General features: G+C 48.2%; 1 protein-coding gene across 8 annotated transcripts in view; it reads left to right on the forward strand.

Annotated features, from left to right (window-relative positions):
• MAP4 (microtubule associated protein 4) overlaps positions 1–22,947 on the forward strand; it is a 141,969-nt gene that overhangs the window by 89,330 nt on the left and 29,692 nt on the right. For 6 of the 8 annotated variants that reach the window (XM_032182997.1, XM_032182994.1, XM_032183002.1 and 3 more), the window contains 3 exons: positions 869–1,486; positions 2,584–2,730; positions 3,520–3,687. In XM_032182997.1, coding sequence (XP_032038888.1) covers positions 869–1,486; positions 2,584–2,730; positions 3,520–3,687 — 933 coding nt within the window. The remainder of the gene's footprint in view (positions 1–868; positions 1,487–2,583; positions 2,731–3,519; positions 3,688–22,947) is intronic. The other 2 variants (XM_032182996.1, XM_032183000.1) reach the window with 1 other exon arrangement.

The raw sequence follows: 22,947 nt of genomic DNA on the forward strand, positions 1-22,947 counted from the left end.
CAGGGGGGTGTTTTTAGGTGCAGTTCAAACACTGAGGAGAAATTTTATTTTTTAACATCTACTCAGCTGTGTATCTAAGCTGTTGAGGTCACCATGCTGCACAGCGTACAGACAGTACCAGGGGCTGTTGAAAGTAATAGCTGCAGAAGAAACGTAAGAGCCAGTGCTTCTGGCTTTGGATAATTTGTAAAATTTGCTTGTAGACAGCTGAAATTTGGATGTTATTTTGAAACGAAGAGCTGAGTTTTTAGTAGCTATTATGTAAAATGTGAGTGAGGCCAAGTTTGAAAGAATAAGGGGCAGCTGGCGCTTCACTGGGTGGCAGTGCCTTCTGTATCAGCACCCTTGCTTCTGCTCGAGGTGCAGTACTGTCCTGCCCACGAACAGTGTAAACAATATTTGAAACGTGGCTCTGGAACATTTCAGGACTTTTTCAGTTGTTGGAATACGCTGCCGTGCTCAGAAAGGTGGCACCAAAAGTTTCTGCCTCCTCCTGTAGAGTGAAAAAACCTCATTAGGATTCTGGTGTCTGTTCCGTTGGAATGTGTTGCTTGCAGTGGATCTACCCGCTCGGGTCTCTTGCCAGCTCTGCAGCGTCAGATTTTAAACAATAACAAAGCATCTTTTGGCTGCTGGAGGCTAGGAGCAGGCGGATGTCTGACACTGTAGCCAAGGATACAAAACATGGCTTGGGTGCACTGAGGAGTCTCAGCAAGAGCAGTGCAACCTGAGCGGAGTGGCCGGGGGAGTGATTGCTGCTGAAAAGGCACAAGAGGGCAAGGGGAAGCCATTCTCTAGCCATAAACTGCACTGTCGGGTTTTCACATTCGTTATTTTTTGTTGATTTCTGCCATCTGTTTTTCCGCAGCAGATGCACAGTGTGTTCCTGCCTCGGATGTCACGTCCATTTCTGCAGAGAAAGCTGGGTCCATCCTTGCGGGCGACACCAAGCCTCCGCAGGCTGCAGATGCTGGATTTGCACCTGCAGCAGAAGCAGAGCCTCCTCAGGCTCTGGATATGGGCTTCTCTCCTGCCCCAGAAGCCAAACCTCCTAACGGTATCGATGCCATGTTCGCCCCAGTGGTGGATACTGGCTTGAACCCAGAAGCAGATTCTAAGTCCCATCACGCCGTGGATTTGGAGTTTGCTCCAGCAGCAGACGCAGGGTTTGCCCCGGCAGCAGACACGAAGTCTCACCATGCTATGGATTTGGCATTTAGCCCAGTAGCAGACACTGAGTCTCAGCACGCCGTGGATTTGGAGTTTGCCCCTCCAGCAGAAGCTAACCACCTCCACGCCGTGGATCCTGGGTTTGCTCCTGTCGCAGAAGCCAAGCCTTTTCCTGCTGTGGATTCAGGTTTTGTCTCTGCATCAGAAGCTAAGCCTGTCCCTGCAGCTGACACCAAGCTTGCTGCATCTGAAGAGCTGATAACATCTGAATCTTCTGTTGAGCATGGCAAGTCACCCTTCCATGAGCCTCCTGCAGGTGAGCTTAGCTGAAAGCTTTGTTCAGGCCAGAAATAACTTGGCAAGTGGTGTGCAAAGGCCACTCGAAGCTGGCACAGCACTAGCAGCAACAAGCCTGGTAGTGGATAGTGACTACTACAGAGATGTACAATTCTAGTAAGACTGTCACATAAAAAAACATAGTTTTTTAGTAGTTAAGATGTTTAAATGCAAGGCACATCAGAATCTTAAGTAGAGCACAGCTCCACTGACAAGATACAGACAGAGGAAGAATTTCACAAGGATTTTTCACTTAGAAAATATGAAACTGGAATAACTTAATGATTTTTTAAGGACTTGGCATTCTTTACAGAGCTGTGTGTTTGTGTTTTTTATTTTTATTTTTATTTTTTTCTAGTTCATCCGTGTTCGTATTTATTTTTGCATCATTATCATATACAGAAATTTCCACAGATGCTGCAGGACAGCGTTTTCGAACAAAGCTTCTTATCTGGAAAACAGTTTCTGAGGAGACTGACAGGCTTTGTTGGTGATGTTGTGACATTTCCTTGCAATGACTATAGGCATCGATTCAGGGCAGCGAGCGTTTTGCTTTTTCCATGTGGTGGACAATGGATTTTTTGTGCCGCGTGGATTTCTCAAAGGACACTCTCCTTTCTGAGAGACACGACAGTCACTATAGCAAACAGCACTGGGCAGACCCAGCGTATATTGATTGACTGTGGAAAGAGTTCTGCGTAGTAAGAAATTTTCTTTTTCATTCTTTTTACCTTCTAATATTCTTTGGTTTAATGATAAGAGTACATTTCAAAGGAGAGAAGTTTTAGCAAAAGAGAAACCTTTTTAGAATGTAGTAGCTGAAAGGCATAGGTGGGGGAATGAGAGACTAAATACAAGCCAATACAGGAAGATTTGCTTTAGAAGAGCACTTAAGCTTTCAGGAGGGGAGAGCTGTTAGAAAGTGATCCTAAAAAGCAGGTTATCACTGTTCTGAAAGTGACGAAAACTTCTAGTTTCCTGAGGAAAACAGGAATTAGGTGAGGACGTAATTTTATCCTGCTTAATCTCATCTAAATAAAAAAAAATGAAATTTTATTCTCTACATTCTGTTTTCAGAAGCACCTGCAAGCATGGAACAAGAACTGAAAGGCCCAGAGGCTTGTGTTGATCTTCCATTAGAGAAAGCCAAAGACAGTATTCCATCTCCCAGCCACCATGAAGATCGTCTTCCAGAACAGACGAACCATCTGCCTGAACCAGCAGGTGAGAAATGCAAACCACAGCATACAGCTGGAGCAAGCACTTTGCTCTCAGCTGGTTCTTCCCAAGCACCCAGATTCTTTCTCCCAGACACCGTTCTCCTATCCTTGTGAAGGACAAAGCAACAAAGATTTAATCTCACGAAGATTATAAACATGTACAAACGTGGGGACTGTGTTAGAACCAGGTGGTAGCCTTCACTTTGGAAATGACCAGCATGTAACTTGTCTTTTTCTTCCTCATCCATATTTGTTTTACATCTCTCACAATCTGTGTTTTTTATGTAATCAATCTTATTTATATTTTTAAAATACAACCGTTCTCCAAAGTGATTGTTTTATAAATTAAAACTTGTTATAATTGTGTAGCTAGGAATTTAGTAGTGTCTATATGAATGTATCCTAAAATATCTATGAATACTAGACGATTAGCATTAGATAGGGACTGCAGACTGATAATGGAGCATATTTTAGCACTGGTTTGATTTTTTTTTTAATTGACAACCTCACTGTGTCTGTAAGCACCACGATGGTCTTTGCTTCATGCTTTACCTATACTTTTGCATGTCAGTCAAAATATAAAACCGCTTCTTAAAATGGGATTGAGAGGAGGTAATACATAGTAGACAATCAAATCTTATGAACTTCATCCCTATTAAAAAGAAGATAGAACCTCTACCCTTTCCAAAGGTTTGCTTTTAAACTGCTGGTTACCTGTATTCATAAGAGCTGAAGTATTCTATTCATATTTTTTTGTATTTCGTTTCAATTTCTTTCCACTTTCATATTTCAGTTCCAGTAGAAGCAAAAGAAGTTGTTGCACTAGAAAACAAAGACCTCCTTGCAGAAAAACCTGTTACTGTGGATGTTACTGTTACAGAGAAACCAAAGGAGCAGGCTGAGCACAACCATATCGAGCATGCACAACCCCAGCAAGAAAAAGCTCTACAAGAACCTACAGGTAGAATAGAAATAATAATTCAATTTTAGAATGGAAATGTCCTCTGGGAACTGTTCACCTTTTCCTATTGACTTCTGTGCCACCTGAGCAAGCAAAATTTGGTTTTGCACCAATCAGCTGTGCAGTTCTTTGCATTCATCGGTGATTCTGCTTGCACTTCGCCTCTAATCCCTGCGCTCTAAAATAATCTTTTCTCCTTCCTGTTCACAGGACTAAAAGCCTAAATATGCTTGGTACTGTTACTTTATCACTGCTCCTAGCTTATATCTTTTCTGCTTTAGAATATAACAGCTCACCATCTTTCTGCCATTACCACTGCTGTTTTATTTCCTTTTATCCTGGTATTAAAAAGGACCATTAATTCTTATTGCAATATTCCCAGGGAAGGCCTCCTTCCAAATTGGATTTTGTAATTACCAAAGGAAAATGGGATCTTTTTTTTTTTTTTTTTCCCTGCTCCACTAATCCAGCCTCTCCGACGAGCTGTTATTGCTTACATTTGTGACTGGAGGCTGATTTGTGGGCCAGGGCTAACTGACAACTGACTGACGCTCTCTTTAAAATCGGTGGCTTGTAGCTAAGGAAACCCTGCCTGTAACCGGGTACAGCAAACGACTTCTGCGACGGAGGTTCTGCCTTCCACTGCTTCCACTCTGGGTGCTGTGGGAAACCTGGCTCTTCTGCTCCCCCCTCCCGTTGCCCCCCTCCTCTCTTCCCCAGTCTCATCTTTCCACTAAAACCTCTGTTTTCGCACTTGGGAAGGTTGCCAATTAGGGAGAGAAAAAGTCTGCGTTGTCTTGTCTTGCCGAGACAAAATGGATCCTTAATGCACTTTAAAAAAAAAAAAAAGATAACGTGGCCTTACCAGAACTATTGCTTTTTGGTGGGGTAAGAGCATGTGTCAGGGGCTATGGATTTTTAAATAGCATTGACGGATTTATTGGGAACAGTTGCAATAGGTTTTGTGTGTAAATGCCTATCCCAGCCACGCTGAGGTGGATTTAGAATTAGTGTGGTGTTGGTGCTGGGAAGTTCTGCATATATGACTGTATGGATTGTTTTAGATGGCTAAAATCACATTTATATAAATATAATATATATTTTTTTTTTTAAAAAAAAGCAAATAGTTGCTTTGATGTTTGAGCAGGCTTCCTGTATTCCAGGTCTACCTACTGCACAAATAAGGCAAGCTAACAAATCAAGTGACCGCAGGTTTGGCAGAGCAAAACCTGCAGCAGTGCCTGTTGCAGATGTGCCAGAGGAACGGCTCGTAGGTCTGCCACAGCAGAAGAGCACTGAGCCCAGAGTAGACCCCTGTTCGGTAGCGGAACCCGGATCTGTTGCTGGAGCATCCCCTCGCACTAGGGTTTCACATAAAAAGGCAACCGAGCAGCCGTCCGGTGTGCTGCCAGAGCTTGTGGAGAGCTGCAGAGATGCACCCAGGGAGAGCTGGGATTTGGAAGGTTCTCTGGCTGTTGTGAAGAAAAAGAAAAAGAAACCCAAACAAAAGAGAAACCAGCCGCCAAGAGCAACGGAGTTCTGGGATGAAAATTCAGCAGTCTCGAGAGCTCCGAAAAATTCTCCAGTTGGTGGTGAGTTGCGAAAACCAGACGTTGGCCCCGTAATGCCCGCCGAAGCTCACAAAGAGCAGTCGGTTGCCTCAGGAAACAGAGCTTCAGATGTGCCAAAAGATGCTAAAATAGTAACTGGAAGTCCCATCCTGGCTGATGAAAATGCCTTCTCAGTGCCGGCACCAGGACAGCAGGTCCAGAAAACCAGCGTGCCGTTTGAGTCACCAAAAAATAGAGATTTCATCCCAAAAGAAGACGTGAGAGATGAGAGCTGGACGTCGAGCTCCAAAGGGAAGAGAAAACAGGTTCCCCTGAAGCAGGGAGGCGAGACTAAGCCGGGGGAACCTGTTACAGCAGAGGTGCCAACCAAGCCCATGGAAAGAAATGTTCCTGGTAAAAATGAAAAGAGGGAGTCTGACGAGGCAGGAAGTGCTGGCCTGCAGGCGTCTCTTTCAGAAGCGATCAGTGTAAGCAAAGTAGAAACTCCTTTAGAGGTCAAGCCTTCAGAAACTCTCCTTTCTGACAAGGATAAGGAAGCTCAGTGCGCATCTCCCCAGCAGAAAACACCCAGGGACGCTGCCCCCCGTGAGCTTCAGCCTTCCAGTGGGTCACTGGAAGAAGCAGCGAAGAAAGGAGGTAGTTGTGAAAAAAGCAAAGGGGTTGAAAACGAATCCTTCAAAGAGCCTCCTGCAGGGGCTGTGGCCCCATCGAACCAACGTCCTGACAAGCCAACGGCAGCTGAAGAAACCAAGCCAGTGTCCCCCGATAAGTGCATGGCAGTCGACTTAAGTGCTTCAGAGGGATTATCAAAGACCCCAGCAGATGCTACTAAAATGCCTGGTACACCGTTAGCTGTACAGAAACCCGAGGCAGTTATTTCTCTGCAAAACAGGAAGGCTGACGGTTTTCCAGAGCAGCCGTTTCTTCCAGCAGCTCAGCCTGCTGCAGCCAAACACCCTGCTTGTGCTGAAGCAGCAGACGGAGCTAGAGTGGCAGATTCCCCTGATAAAAACAAAGGGGACGGGTTTATGGCGTTAGAGCAGCAGACTGGAAAAGATCTCGGTATTGCTCATGGGATGGACAGACCTAAAAAAAAGCGTGGTGAAGGGAAAGTCAAAAAAATCAAAAGTTCCTCTGAGCAGGTAGCTGTTTCGGAGGATGTAGGCAAACCTGCTGATGGGGTGAAGGCAGATGAGACCGTGAAAGAAGCAACTTTCTCTGATAGCTGCAGGGAGGCTGGTTTTCCTACAAGAGGACACCCATCAGCAAATGCACATACTTACCATGCAAAACCAGCAGAGAAGCCAAAAAAAAGAGGTAGCGATGGGAAAAGTAAAAAAGGTGAACGAGGTTTTTTCCAGCAGCCTTTTCTTGAGAGTAAGATGGAGCTTGGTAGTCTTCCTGCCACAGCTGATAAAACTGAGGAAGCAGGTGATAAAGGTGGAGAGAGAGGCTGTAGTGCTGGGTCTTTTCAGGAGAATTTATTGGATTTAAATAAAATACAGAGTCCCGTTGAACTAACAACAGAGGGACCTAAAGAAAGTGTTGGGAAAAGTGAAGTGGCTGCTATGGTTGCTTTAGACCAACCGTTCTTTCTGGAGGGTAGGAGAGAGGAGACAAAGCATCTTGCTGTGGCTGACACGATCAGCCCAACACAGGAGGTAAACGTGATGGCTAAAGGCAAAGAGGCTGGACTTGCTTCTCCAGGTGAATTCGTTGTGCCAGATTCTGATGCAGTGTTGGTGGCAGACAAACCTAGGAAGAGGAGTAGTGATGGGAAAAGGAAAAAAAGTGAAAAAAGTTCTTCTGGGCAGTCAGCTGGCCTGGACAGCAGGGTGGAAGCAACCAATGTTCCAAGCAAAGAGAAGGTGGCTGGAAAAACGAAGGAAATGACCTTTGATAAAGATAAGGCACCTGATTTGGAAAGAGAGGTTTTTCTGGAGAACCTGACAGGAGTAGCCAAAGAGGTGTTGGAAAAGCCTGAAACAGAGGGTGGTGATAGGAAAAGTTCCTCTAACCAGCCAGTTCTTGCAGGTCATAAAACAGAGACAGCAGAGCCAGAGACAGCCAGCACTAAAGAGACTTGGCCCGGTACTGAAGGTAAGGAAATAGATGTTAAAACAGCTGAGCCTCTGCCAGAGCACAGGGCAGATGCAGCTACAGAATGCAGTCCTGTCAGGGACCTGGTGACAGACAAGCCTAAGAAAAAAGGTAGAGATACGAAAGGCAAAAAGGCTGAAAATAGTCCTGAGCAGTCTGCCACAGCGGGTCCAGGTAACATCCCTGCAGTAGTCAAAGAGGTGGGAAATGCTAAACCAGCTCAGTCTCCTGCTAAAGACAAAGAGAATAATTTCAGTGCTTTAGTGAGCCTGCTGGATGACCCCTCTGATACAAGCAAAGCACAAGCTCCTGCTGCAGCTCTGGAGCCAGAAAAATTGAGCACAAATAACAAAGAGATATGCAAAAAAGTGGAGGCTAGCTTGGAGCAGCCGTTGCTTCTGGAGCCCAAAGCAGGTGCAGAGATGTTTCCTCTTTGTGACAAGGAGACATCTGCCAAATCTGAAGCAGAAAGTCCCGCTCCTTGTAGCACTGGGGTCGGACTTCCTATTCTAGAGCACCCAGCAGCAGCAGATCACAGGTCAGCCACAGCTACTGATAGATCTAAAAAGAGAGGTAGCGATGGAAGAAGTAAAAAGTCTAAAAATGCCCCTGAGCAGCTTGCTTTTCCAGAGAGAAAAATGAACAAGAGCGAAGCGCTGCCTCCCATGGGACCTGAGATGGAATATGGAATGGAAGAAATGGATTTTGTAGATGAAAACAGAAATATTAAAGGTTTTCCCATCAGCCCGCAAATGCTTTGGGATAATAAAGGAAACTACTCTGAATCCTTTGCTCAGGCTGCAGTAAGGGGCCCTGATGACACTGGCAATGTTTCTCCTGGCTTCCCAAAGCACACAGAGAGGGGTACAGGAGCTAAGGAGCTTCCTTCTCCTGAGGTGACAGCAGAGAAGAGCAGCAAAGAGCCTGGACCTAGTGCTCAGGAGGGGGTCCAGAACCTGAAAGCTCCTGAGCAACCAGCCAATTTGAGACATGAAGAACCTGGAAAAGAGGTTTCAAAGAAAGAGAATGATAAAAATGAAGGGACTGCTTCCCAGGGTGGTGTTGAGGCAGGTAAACCACTTCCTCTGGATCCTTCAGTTAAAGAGGACATTAAATCTAAAGAGGATGAAGTTTGCCTTTCTCCTGTGGCAAAGGCTGATGATAAAGAAGTAAAAACCACTGATAAAAAGCAAATCACTGACAGCACTTCCTCTGACCTTCCTCAGAAGGTGGCAGATGCAAAACACAGACCAGCTCCCCTAGGTGCCAAAGGGACAGAGAAACTAGAAGAAACTGTCTCTTTTGGAGAGAAGGACACGGCGATACCAGAGAGCAAGGCAGATGCAGCCACATCGCAGGTGGTGGAAGCACTGGTGGAGAAGAAAGCCGAAGAGGTTGGGTTGGATGGAGGCAGGAATAGTGAGCAGGGCTCAGTGACGTGCCTGGGCAGTTTAGACAAGAAAGCAGCTGAAGCAGAGGCAGCTGGTGTAAATCTAGCAGCTGCCCAAACAACCCAAGTCAGTCCTGAAGGTAACAGCGAAGCTCATCCTCACCCAGCAGAAGAGGATGCTGCTCGCCTGAAGGATGGCCCAGCATCAAAGTCTGGGGAAGATAAAGATGCAATTAAAGAAAAGGAAGAGGAGTCTGAACAAAAAGCTGGAAAGGAGGCAAAGAAAGAGAGAGTTAAAGCAACAGGACAGCTAAAAAGCTACATGAGACCCACAAAGTCAAGAGGGGTGCCGACTCTGCCAGCCAGGTCTGCTGCTCAAGACCAGGAGAGACAAAGGCAGCTGAGAGCCACTGGTATGAGCCGGCAGAGGCAAGAAAAAGGTGTGTGTTTGTGGTTGGAGCTAGCAGCAGTAATCCAGGCAGCTTGCGTGCAAGACCTTGCTGTTTGTCAGTGCGTTGGCATGAATACGTAATCGTTAATCCTATGTGGCACAAGCGAGTGTGGCATGACTGGGTTTTTGGCTGATCTTAAAAGGCTGTTAGTTCTGCTTGCCTGTCTCACAGTGCTAATTCCCAAACTCCGACGGATTGACAGTTTGGTTTATGTTCCAGAACTTGATTATTTGTTCTATTCATTCAGAGGCGATTTTACATACATACGGTACATAGCTTTTTAAAGTAAACTTGCACTTTTTGGTGTTAAGTTACATTCGCTTCTTGTCATCAGAGACAGAGAGGCATTCATCCGACACGCAGCAGTGAATCATCGCGGTCACTAACTAGCATTGTGTGCTGCTGGAGGGCAGGGATTTGGGTGTTCCTGTGGTAGGAAATCTTCTCGACTGCTGCTGTGTCGAGCCTGTAATGCTACAAGAGGCTACTGCAACCAGCCACTGTTCCTCCTGCAGTCACTCAGTGACTTTATCTTGCCATACCTCAAACTGTGAAGTCTGTAAAGCATGCTTCCTCCTAGAATAATAATCTTTACGAAAGCAAAGTGTAGCAGAACACGAGCTGGACTGACAGGCTGTAAGGCTCTCTGCTGAGCCTGTGGAGGTGCTGGTAAGCATCTGGGGCTGTTCACTTGGGCTGTTGACCAGGGGACAGCCCCGCGTTCTCACAGGATTTCGTTCTAATTTCATAGAACGGAAGGAAATTCATAGGACCTCTAAAATTCGAGCCTTTACACATCATCTCTATCCTTACTATAAAACCCTTGTTCTTCTGCTCAGTCCAAGCCTTCCTCATGAAGAACCGGGGCTGCCCTGAGGGCCGTCGCCGAGACGGGCTGGGGCGCCCCGACTTTCTGCCTCGTCATCGGGCAGGAAAGTTTGTTCCCGTTCCTGCGGAGTTCCTCGCTGCCAGTTTGCATGATGCAGCCACTAACTTAACAAACATAGAGCTCAAGTGCGCCTTAACATGCTGGTCAGGTTTTTGAGAGGTTTTGTAATTTTAATGAGTGTTGCATAACCTGAAGTAGTTCTATTTTGGTGAAAGTGGTGTTCTCTGCATGAACTTGTGCCTGCAGAAGTGATGTTCTTTGGTGCATGATGATACAGAGTGAGGGGAAAGCTAAAGACAGCATCATCTTTGAAAAATTAAAAAATAAAAATCTTTAGGCTTTCCATCATCTGCCAGAAGTCTTAACTTTCCTTTGCTTACTGCTGGATTTAAGGGGGTGGTATTCTAGTAGGAGATCCGTGCAAACAAAGAAAAGCTCTTCCTGAATATCTCACAGGTAAATATTCAAGAAAATTGTGGAATTAGTAAGGTAAAATGTGTAATTAGGTGAAGGATTCCTAGTTCAGAGCCAGCTGTATAACCCATCAGTGAACTGGGGGCACACTCCCCATCTGTAAGCGGGCCCGGCCTAAATTTGCGCAGCACTTGTCAACCTTCACTAACTGTCATCCTCTCAGAACTTCACAGGTCCACGGTTGGATTTTTTTGTTATTTCTTAGAGAAGAAGGCCTGAAAGACCGAGCCTGTTTAGGAAATGCTGGTCGAGGCACTCCTTGCCCCAGTCCCAGTGTGGTGCCGGGCAGGGCCCAGCCGGCCGCTGGCAGCCCCGGTGAGCGCGGCACCAGGCCTCTGGGCTGCTTGACCACCATGTACGTTACCAGGGCCTCTCTCCTTGCAGCCAGTTCTCAGCTCGTAGCTCTCTAGCTGTTTGGTGAGCCACAGAAAGCCAGCAAAACGTGAGCTGGGTCCCTAAGGTGAGTGCAGTCGGTGTGCCTTAGGCTGCACCCGAGGGCAAGGCAGGAAACCCACGCGCTGCTTCAACGCTGGTCAGGAACAGAAATCGGTGAAGGGAAGGTGTTGAGATCTAAAAACATGAACATGTGTGCTTCTTTACTAGGTAGAGCAGCAGCAGAGAGAGCTAGGAGATCATATTATAACCCAAATTTTCACAAAGTTAGTGGGGCTGAGGGCTGTGCTTACCTTCTCCCTTCTGCCTCATTCTCTCTGCCTCATTCTCCTGCTAAGGTAGCAATAAACTGTTCAAAGGTTTTCTCTCCTTACCTACCACCAGAACTTGGCCACCAGTTCGTCTGTGTGTCTCAGGGGGCGATGTGAAGCTTATACTTTGCAGCACGGAATAGAGAGTCACAGAACAGAATATCCCGCGTTGGAATATCCGCACACATGAGCTATTTTTTTTCGCCCTGGTGGGCAGTCAGCGATGTCTTATAAGAATAATGCATGGAGTTATTTTGGATAATCTGCTGCTGAAGTTTAGAAACTGCAGTCTCTTTAGCCAGGCACCCGTGTCTTACACTGTCTGTTCTGGAATAACAGGATGGCTTTCCTGAGTGCATCAGCTCCTGTATGAACGGCTAAAATAGGTACGGGCTTTGTGGTACGGCTCCCTCGGGAGTCATGGCAACAGTGATGCTGCAGATTTCTCTCGCTGGCGGAAGTTGTGTGCGTCGTGTAGAAACTCTGCCTGCAAACTTCTGTAATTCTGTTTTCTAATTTTGACTGCAGTTTAAAGTTAAGAGCCATCAGATGCAGAGCTCTTCGTGCAATTTGAATTTCATCCTTTGTGCATCTTTCGGCTTTATTTCGGTTTCTCATTTTCGTTGTTGCCGATGTAAGAACTTCCCTGGATTCTTCTGGAAAACTGTTTTATATCCCTGAATGTTAGGAGGAGGCAGCTGAGATGATAACCAAAACGTATTAGACGTTATCAGCCTTTAAAATGCAACTGAGCCTTCATGCCACTTCTTGTCTGGGATTGAAACTAAAATTGGAAATTATTTATAAAAAGCAGGGTCCTAAAATCAGTGCTTCCAAGCAGGAGCCCTGGCTGACGCAGGGCTGGAGATGTGATGTTGAGGAATAGCAAACAGAATAAATGATGGAAGGTTTTCTTTCATCCAGTGTTGAGCCGTATGCTTCAGATTTACTGCTCTCATCCCTCTACTCCTCAAGCTGTATTTCAGCATTGAGACATTAAAAATATATTTCCTCCAGCCTGTCCTTAAAGAAAAGTCTATTTAAAAGAAAAAAAGGGAAAAAAAAAAAAAAGAAAAACAAACAAACAGCACATTAATTTGTTTCAGTGGTTTGGATTTTGTATCTTCTTATGGTTTGTGATTTGTTTAAGCTCTTTGGGAAGGGGCCATCTTCATGAGCCTGCTGCTGCGGTGCGTAGCGCCGGGAGGTTGGCTGCTCGCAGAGTAACGAGCTCACTGCAGAATCGCCTGGTGGCCTGGACAGCTACGTTTCGGGGTCATCCTCCCAGACGTGGCTTGGAGGGGCCTGTCCAGGTGGTCATCTGCTGCTGAGTTGCCCCCTTTCCTCAAAAGCTTCCATCGCGATTGTCTCGCCGCCTCCTGCGGGCATCCTTCCAGCCCCCGTGCCTTCAGCGGAGCCGATGACAAGCTGTCTGTGCAGCAGTCACCAGTGCTCTCCGTTGGCACCATCTCGGTGTGTAACACAGGACGTATTTCTCAGTTTGACAGCTCTAAATCCCTTGTGTGCAAATAGGATACATTTAACGGCAAGAAACGCCGTCCCTGCTTAATTACAGCGTTCGCTTTTCTTTTCCAGCCGTGATGAAGCCCTTCCTCTGTTTTCTTTCCCTGGCTGGTTTGCATTATGCTGTTGTCATTATAATGTTAAATCAGTTTAGCATTTCCACAGCCACCCTTCATTCATACAGTGTCTGTAGTTCTCCTGTGGGACCCCACGCTGTAATTGGGTTTGTCTAATATGAGCTAGTGATATAGGGGAGCTTGAAGGGGCTGTGGACTGTATGGATTTGTAGCCGAAATCAAAATCACAAAAGTGTTTAGGACAAGTGCTTCCTAATAACGGAGTGGTATTTTCATAATGCCTTTTGGAATGGTCAGCATAACATCATGTTGTGTTAATTAGACTGCTCATTATCCTAGGTAGGTATATGAGAAGGTGAAACACAAACGATGGCACCAGACAGTTCTCATCTCAGTACTGAAGGTGTTTATGAAGCAAGAGAAATCTGCTTTTATCTGCTTTTCCTCCAAAAAGCAGTTGTGTGCTTGCATTTGGTTCTGCTTCAGCAGAAGGTTTCGGTGAGGTATCGGTTCAATCTTAATTAAAAGGTAAATAAAGAAGACATTTTGCAGACCTGTAGCTTGCAGCTGCTGGGTTTTAGAGGCCTCTTTGTCTTACGTTGAATACATCAAACATGTTCGTGGTAAGGAATGCTCAGACCAGCTGTAACTGCATGCATCCATCTCTTCCTGCGTGGCGTTGGGCCGTGTCTGTGCTGCTGTCTCTGGGCAGTCTCATTCGGGAGCTCACCCACAGGCTTTGGCCATCGCCTTAGGGCTTGGTTCTTCCTCTTTGAGTTCCTTCTCACTCCTCGCGCTCTGAAGTTCAAGAAAAGCTGAGGACAAAACAGAACCACGGCTCTTTGTGAGTTCTGCCAGCTCGAGAATATTGAACACATTTCCTTAGGGAGGCTGCTCGTCTTTTGGGGATACCTGAATTGGAAATCTCATCCTTCTTGGCTTACATTGCCAGTTCGTTGTTCATGTATTGTGACTTTGCTTCGCCTGTTTGCAGTTTCTGCTATCAAATACTCGTACGATAACCCAATGCTGGTAATATCTGAAGTGGTTTTGGAGTGATTCCAACTCGAGTTCTGGTTTTGGCTGATCATCAGGATTTTTAATGTATTATCTGTAAATGCTGAAGTGACTTGCAGTTGGACTAGATGATCTTTGAAGACGATCTTGGAGTATTCTGTTCAATTCTAAATGGGGTTTGATCCGCAAACAGCCTGACCTGTACAACGTGAGCCTGCGTTTCGTCACCCTCCGCACCGTTCAGATGCTAAGCCTGTAGTTCCAAGTCACAACGGCCAGAATCCTAAATATTCTGGCTCACCTTGTCATCCTTTTGTTGGGCTTCTTCCAGATCATGAGAATAAGTGAGGCGTGTGGGTGACGGCACACCTTGGGCTCCAGACATCGCCGCTGGTTTTGCACCCTTGCAAACGAGCTGATGTGAACTGCGGCGTTGTGCTCTGGGCTTTTATGGCCTGAGCATATCCGTGATGGCTCTGGTCGGCCTGATCACCGACCGTTATTGGTAATAGCACTTAATTAGAGAGCACATTAGCTGGAGACACTGGCAAGGAGTAGCTCATCCTGGAAAGTGATGTTGCCTTAGAAACCAGTGCAAAGGACTGCACAGAAACGATTGTGTTAGATTAGGGGAGAAAAAAAAAAAAAAGAAAAAAAAAAGGCAGCAAAGGCATTAGGAGGGATAAGTAATAGCTCTGGGAGTGAAGCAAAAATAGAAACGCCGGGCTGATTCATCTGCTGAGCTGGAAGCTTGCAGATCTGGTACGAAGCCCTGACGCGCCGACGTAGTGATCTCAGCGCCCGCGCGGGGCCGGGGGCTCCTCGCAGCCACTGCAGCACGCGGTGCCTCGTGCCCAGGGACGTCCTCACACCCGGGGGCATGCACAGGTGCCAAAATATCCAGGCAGCATGGATAAATGACTGTGGGTGTTGAATATTCGTACTGAAACGTGCGCTGTATGTGCTCAGCTGCCTTGGCCAGCTTGTCTCAGATGTACCTTTAAGAATGGCCAGGAGATAATGATGATATGAGGGTTTGAGGAGGTAAAATATAACGCCCCCGTGTGAAATCCGCTGCTGTCTCACCACTGGGGGGTTGAGAGAAGCTCCAGGCACTGGGCACTCCGTGCCCAGCTCTGCACCGGGGTCTCCCTCGCGAGGGCTCGCAGCCACGTCACAGAATGAAAGGTGCTGGGGAGCCGAGCGGGCTGTGAAACCCCAGATGTGATGTCTGAAGCATATTCAGTCCTCCCCAAAGTTGGACTATGGGGAAAAGCAATGGTGGGGCTTCCTTTCTGGAAGTCTCTACTTCACCCTTCTGACCCGACTGCTCTTTAGCACGGGCTCTTCCTCACCCGAGTCTTTTTTTTCCTTAAATCTGTCCAAACCCTCCTGTTTTCTGGCCATCCACTCATCCTTTCCTGCTCGTCTTTCGTTGCCTAATGCTGCTTCTCCTATCATTTGTAAGAAAAACTAAGCTCTGTGAGACTTTAAAGGAAGATCTGGGACCAAAACTCCAGGATCGGGGCTGCCGGCGGCATGTTGCCTGTGTTGGCAAACTTGGTCTTGCTGAAAGCTGAGCGCTTGAAAAGAACGTAGCTTCGGGGCAGAATGGTAAGAAATGTCAAGAAATAATGCACTTGGGAGAAAGTAGTGGCTGGAGGCCTGGGACTGGATGTCTGGAGACAACGTGCTGTGGGCAGGATGAAGCTGCTGAAAGGCTCTCAGCGCATGAACTCTAAATTACCTCCATTAATGTCCTGAGAAAATAAATATTAGATGACTTCAGAGGTTTTCATAGCTGAGCACTCTGCTGCTCCTGACTATCGCAGGTATTGAACATGGATCAGTTCGTCTGTTTAAAACCCATTATAACATAAAGTAGCAGTGGTGGTGGTTGGTGGCTGTATTTTGGGGATGTCATGAGTCAGGCTTTTCTTGCCAGTGATAGGAAATCTCTTCTGCATCTCTGGGCTCAGAAGTACCAACCCCTAAATCGATGTGGGTTTCCTGGTCTCTTCTCTAAATGGTAAATGTTTGATTTAAAAAAAAAAAAGAACCAAGCAAAAGCCTGCTGGCTGGGTTGAGGTAGCTTTACAGCCTTGCCCTCACCACTGCTGCGGTGCCTTAAGTGGTCTGCAGTGGCCCCAGAGCTGCTGTTAAAATCTAGTTTTGGAATTGCCTGAGCAATAAAGGATTAACAGCAATTACATGGGATCGGATGACTTCGGGGTCTTACATTTTTGGGGACCAGTCTATAAACACATACAGGGCGAGCAAGTGCTTGCAAACCTGAGTCCCACACCAGCTAGGACAGCAAATGCAAGCCTTGCACGAAGGTCCCATTTTCCACTAGGCAAGATACCCATGAATATTTTAAAGTAAAAAAAAAAAAAATCACACTGTTGAGGCCTTTTGAGAAGTGAAGCTTGTGGGTGGAAGTATTCTGGTTAATTAGAGGGTGTCGTGAAAGATTCATATAACTTACAGTTCCTTAGTCATTGTTTTTAAATATAGCAGCGTCTTAAACCCAGAGCTTAAATACAAGTAGATAAATGTGTGGATTGTAACATTTCTCAGCAGCAGGTTAAATTCAGGGGGCGTACTCTAGCTTGCTGTCTCTGGGTGTAAAAATACATCTAAGCTCAGTGAAGCTGTAACAGGGAGTCCTTCTACTGCTTGAACTGTAAGGATAACATTTTCTCCTGGGCTGGAGTTTATTGACGTCTGTAATGGTGAGTGTCTGTAAAGCAGTGTTACTGGCCCGGGGGGAGAAAATTTGCCTTCGTCAAGGATTAATCGGTACCAGGCACTTAAGAAAAAAAGACAGCTCTGCAGTTTGATACTAATGCAGTCGTAGCAATCCAGAGACCAGGGGCGGAGTGGCTGGAAGCGACCTTTAACACTCGCAGCAGGCTCCCGGTTTGATCAGGGAATTGATATTGAAATCAGGAATCGCCGTTAAAAAGCCTTGCCGAGGATGCTGCTTGTAGAGGCTTTGTGGGATGCCCAAATGCACCTGGTGTGTGCTGAGACTGGTTTTGAAGCAGTGACGTGAAATGTGAAATGCTAGGTGTAAATTACATGCTGCAGAAAAAAAGGCAGTTCAAAAATATCGCCAGGTATGTTTGGTTTTCCTTTTTGTTTTATAAAGAAAAGAAATAAAAAATCAGGTTTGTGGTATTAAAAACTACAAAACCTCTTCTAGCTGAGATTTGATGATTTTCAGCTTTGTCCACTTGCTCATATGAGTGATGGGATTTCTGGTTTGCGAATCACTAAACCCTTGCTGCAGCAGTACTTGTCACTGGTGGCTCCTAACGAAGGTATTAAAATTCACTGAACACAAAAGCCCCCCTGCTCTGAGAGATCCTCCTGCAGCAGGGCGTTTGGGGCTGGCTGGGCTTGTTTCGAGGTTTTGTTTTGGTTTTAGGGGAGGAAAACGCTGACCTTAGTTCCTCGGTATTCTTGCGTGGCTCATGGGCAGGAATTAACGCTTGTAAAGGCATCGATCATAATACAGGCTGACGGGGGAAAGGGCGACGGCAGGATTTCCAGGAGTGTCTGGCTGCCGAGGAGACGCTGCTCCCAGAAACGCCACCTCACCGAGCGCACCGAAGCCCTGCTAGCATCTCTCCGGCGACCACCGTTCCTGCTGCAAAACCTCCTTTCTCTACGGCCCTACAAAAAGCTGAGAGCTGCTGCTTTTCCCTCCGGTGCGTCGCTCGAACTAGTGGCTGCCTTGGGTAAATGAAGGAGCTCGGGAGGGGTGGGGAGGAGGGAGCTGTGCCGCGAGCGGGGGCACGGCGTGGCGTGGCGTCACAGGCGGCAGCGCCGGCTCGCTCGGCTCCGCGGCAGCCTCACAGCTCCGGGAGGAGGCGAAGGCATCGGAGATGTCTCTCTCCAACAAGCAGCCCGCACCGCTCTCCGAATACAGCCAGCTGTGCAAAAGCAAGAACCCGGAGAGCTTCTCGGAAGCCTTCCACTGCATGGAGTCCCCGAAAGACTTCGGCAAAACCGAATTCGAGTGGCAGAGGACTGAGGGGAAGCTTAACGAGATTGGCTTGAATGTAAACTCAGGGGGACCGATTAAGGACGGGCTCGTTAAGAACGCCGGTTTCACGGACGAGGACAAGCTCTGCTTCTTTGAAGGCAAACTAGACAAAGAGCTAAAAATAGCTCAGAAAGACAAAAGAGAAATTGAGGTGCAAGGGAAAAAATACCAGGCAGCTGCAGGTCACCTTGAGAGCTGGTCTCTGATTTCGGAAACGTTTCCTTCTGCAGAGGGGAACTTCGCAAACCCTAAAACTACAGATTTTCATTCGGGGCAGGCAGGAGCTGAAAAATCCTGCTCTGGGCTGGGTAAAAATGAAGCCATCACCGATCAGGAGAAGGCAGCCGGGAAGGCTGGAATGGAGACCAAGTGCCAGCCAGAGCCAAACCTGCCCAATCTGTCCGTGTCGGAGAGCGAGCCCAGCAAATACACGAAGGAACAGGAGGAGATCAGTGTCTGGAATCCTAATTTCCACCCCATCCTGCCTGACAGTTCAGGGTCTAAGGAAGCAGCCGGGAAAAAAGATGGAGCCCCCAGCTATTGTGTAATTGGGGTGGTTAACGACAACTACGTGCAGAGTGGATTTTCTTCCCCCTTACCTGCGCCGAAGCCAGAACCCCCGACTACGACCGTGGAGCTCGCCCAAGACGACTCCAAAAGTAGTGACTTTAATAACGCCACCGAAATGGAGGAAGAGATGGAGGACAAGCTGAGCTGTGCAGACGACGGCAATTTTCTGAACAGGGCTGCCCACCAAAGGAAGGCAATGAGGCGTGCAATGTCCGAGTGCTCCCACTTGTCCGTGCCCCTAACCCTGAACCTGGCTGACAAATACCCCGAGCCGGTGCTTAGGGAAGACGTCGCCACCGGTCTGCTCTCTCCTAATAGCAGCCTGAGCCAGTGCTCCAGCCCCACGGCCAGGAAGCCGGCCGCCCCGATGAAGAGGTCGATGACTGTGTCAGAAGAGCAAGCGGGCACGGAGCAGAGCCGCGCGGGGCTGCCCAGCCTGGTGGTGGTGAAGGAGCCCCAGCCCCTGCCGGCCGAGGAGCCGGCTGCCAAGAAGAGAGAGGAGAGGGGCAGCGGCAGCAACTCGGCCAGGAAGGAGCTGGGCAGCCCGGGTTTGTATCACAGCAAACTGGAGCAAATCCCTGAAATCAGCGGCCAGGACAAAGGGAGGGAGGAGGTGGCGGCGAAGGGGGAGAAGAGGAACGGCCCCGATGGGGCCGCCGGCTCCGACTCTCCCAAAAGCAAATGCGCCGAGATGGAAGGCAGCAAAACTGCTCCGCCGGAGAGAAAAGAAATCGAGGTCAGCGATGTGCAGAGCTCTCCGTCTCCCAAGCAAGGAGATTCACCACGTGATGGTATGTTGCTAATTTTTACCTCCCTTGGGAGCAGGCAGCCAGCAGCTAGGAAGCAGCTGAGTGACTTCTCGGGCTGCGGACAGAGGGTGGGTGCCCGGCACACCTGGTGGGGCTGACACAGTTCGGGTTCTGGTAGTTAGAACAAAGGACGTGTTTCTGGGGGGACAAAAATGGAGGAAAAAAATCAAAAATGAAATAAAGAACGATTGCCTGGCTGGTTCCACGGCAGCTGTTTTGGCAGCAGCCCCGAATTGCTTCCCGGGCTCCTAAAATAGATGCTGAAGCCTGTGGCATCCTCACAGTGAGAGGTCTCCGTTCTGCACCCTCTTGCCACTCCCTCCCGCGTGCATCGGGGCCGTATTGTTAGGAGCGAGGGCGTTAGCCAAGTTAAAACCTCTCACGGCTTCTCCCCCGGAGATCTGAGCATTGTCCTTTTTTTTTTTGGTTAAGCTTTTACACCCTTCGGTGTTGGTTGGAGCTGAGCAGTACCCGGGTGGAACGATGTCTGGAGTTAAGCTCTCCCAAAGCACTTCGGTGCCGAGATGCAAAATGCGATTCCCCGGTCCTGATCGCATCCTCCCCTCCCCTGGGGCCTCAGTGGCAATATCAGATTGTTTTATTTGTGGTGGTCTGCTGCCTGGCGGTGCTGTGGCGAGCGAGGGCTGTCTTCCCAGATGTACAATTCCTGAAAAGCGAAGTTATTTGCTTTTCTCCAGCCTGGAACAAGCATCTGTCCCCCAAAAAACCAGCATGCCTGCTTTTTGCCCGGGTTTGGGGTGCGAGGAAGGTCGGCATGCTTTGTTTTTGTTGCCTGAGCTTTCACGGGGAGATGAAAGAAAACGTGTCGGGGAATAAAGACAAAAGACACGCAGGAGGATTCCTGCGTCCGACCACTTCGTGTGCAGTCGGCCGGTGAGCTCGGCCCGGGGAGGTGGTGGCACCTGGGGTGGGGGGGTGACAACCTGATGGACCTAGGGACGTGCTGCCCGGGTCCAGCTCCGAAACGCTTGGTTTGGGGGTGTTGAGCTCTGCACGGCAGTGAGCAGAGAGGCTGCCAGCGCTGTGCTAGCTGCGGGCTCAGATGCCGGTCTCCTGCTTCGGCGGCGTGTTGGTGACACCCAATGGTCGGCCCCGGACGCGTGGCAGCCTGGGAGATGCTCTGACGATGTTTTGCTTCCAGCTATCAGTAGTCATGTTCGATGCAGTCATGTTCTGTCTGTCACAGCTTTCACTTCTCTCCAATAATTTCTTTAAGGTGCTCCAATTTCCAGGGCTCATGCTCGGGCCTGCCTCCAGAGCTTTCGGCAGCGCAGAGCTCCCCGCTCCGGCGTGCCGCCACGGCTTATCCTCAGCCCCCTTGGTTATCTCGGGGCTGCTTTGCCCCTCACGGTCTGCTTGGTGCACAGACTTTGAGTCGCTCTGGCAGCCGTGAGATGCAGCAGTGTCAGGTTTGGTGGCAGCGCGTCGCGGATCGCAGACATCAATCCTCCGGAGCCTGAGCGGAGACGTCTAGAGCAGGCTGCCCAGAGCCCCCTCCAGCCTGGCCTTGAATGCTTCCAGGGCTGGGGCATCCACAACCTCCCTGAGCAACCTGTGCACCCTCCAAGTGAAAAACTTTCTCCTAATTTCCAACCTAAATCACCTGTCTTAATTTAAAACCGTTCCCTCGTGTCCTATCACCACCAACGCATGCAAGCAGGCGTTCCCCCTCCTGTCTATACGCTCCCGTGCACTTGTGCTGCACACCTTCCACGTTTTAGGGGATTTCTGCGGTGTTGGGCTCTGCTGGCATCTGCTCCGTGACCCAAGGGTGTTTGCAGGGAGGCCGTGGGGTCGTTAGCAAGGAGCTTCGTGCTCTGGACACGTAGGAAGCCGGGTTTGGCCAGGCTGGCCATTCTGCAGAACACAGACCCATATGTGGGGTCTTCAAATCAGAAAACCACTGAAAAGGATTTCAACTGCAAAGGTCACTGAAAGACAGCAACGCCCAGGTCTCCGGTGGTTTCTGCTTTCTGTAGACAACCAGTTTGTGTTACTGAGCTTCTTTAAGCATTTGGGTTGGAAATTTTGCACTCTCGCGATCTGTGTTATAATAAAAGCTTGATTACAGCCCTTAAAACCACAGGTCTCGGTGTGAGCTGGTCTGGTAACAGCTGAATTAGCAGGCAGCACGAAGGTTTTCCTAGGTAAGGGGGTGGGAGTTGTATGTAACTGCTTTTTTTTAGCCCCTTCTCCAAAATTGACAGGTAGGAATTGGTCGGGTTTGCTTTGTTTTGTTGCCTGCGCTGCCTTGGTAAGAAACAGCCTGGATTTATTTGCTGCTGGAAGGAAACACAGCAGCAGAAGCAATAAATGTTTGCTTTGCTTTGTATATCTGCAGCTTAGAAGGAATTTTCGGAATGCAAAGGGAAACAGACAGAAATTCCTTGGATGTTTCCGAGAGGCTTCACACTTCGCGATGAGCTTCGGCTTCCTCTCCTCTGCTAATAAGCCAGGCAAGCAGCCAGGCTGTACATGTAGAACCGATGATAAATCTGCCCTTTGCATTTCATTCACGGCTCAATTACCCGTTCGTATCCCCAGCAGCCTCCTTGCTTTGGTCTCGACATTCCCCTTGCAAGTCTCCTCCCAGCCACGAGGCAGTGTGTCCAAAATGGCCAACGGATCTTCGCGATGGGTTTTCCTTCTCTCTCTTCCGTCTGTTCAGCCTGAACTTACATTCAGGGGGAACAACTTGCATCATTTGAACCTCTTTTCATCCTCAAATTTCCTGAAAGAATCGCCCAAGCAGATGGGAATTACTCGAGTGGCATTTCTCAGAACTGCTGCCCAAAGCAGCTTTCCTCGGCCCTATTCAGCTAGGTTTCTTCTGGGTTTTGTTGCTTTTTTTGCTAAACCTCTGCCACTCTTGGTTTTAGGGTGACCTAGAACTGTACATACAATATTTTTTACGGGTAGTTGGGTAGTAGGATGACAGCACACCTAGTTAAAAGGCTGTCAGGAGGGAATACCCGTTCGAGTCTCGCATACCCACGGCAGGTAGTTGAAGCGAGAGACCACGGCTGCGGGTTTGAAGTGATCAGAGCTGAATTGTGGAACTTGTTCTGCTCCCTTGTTCCATCAGTAATCACTGCAGATTCTTCCCCAGACAAGAGGCCGCATTGTTTCCTGCACCAACAATAGATTCGATTCACGCCGGCATCGTGTTTTTCTTGTGTGATTTCTTGCACATACCTAAAATGTCAGCTCCGATGGTCTCACCGAAACAACATGGTTCCCCACTGCCTTTGCCTTCTGCCTGTTCTCTTTTTTTTTTTGATTCTTCTCCAAGTTCACATACTTTTCACTCTGAAATATCAGTGATTCCAGGCACTGTTGGACCAAATTCAGCCGAGACCGTCGCCTCTCGGATACTTGGTAGCCCAATACATGCATCGGGAAAATTGTCCTGGTTTCCTGACCCCTTCTCCATCGATCTGTAAGCAAGGTGTGCAACCCGACATCATTTCTCAGTCTCCCGTGGTGTTTTGCAGCAGCACACTTCGTTGGGTCGTGGTTGAGGTAAATGTAGACCCTAAGACTGGAGTCACTGCGGGGTGAGGGTGCGAAGCCCATCGCCCCACCTTAAATAGATTAAAGTTCATTAT

Source organism: Aythya fuligula, chromosome 2 (assembly GCF_009819795.1).
Source record: "Aythya fuligula isolate bAytFul2 chromosome 2, bAytFul2.pri, whole genome shotgun sequence".
NCBI classification, from domain to species: Eukaryota; Metazoa; Chordata; class Aves; order Anseriformes; family Anatidae; genus Aythya; species Aythya fuligula.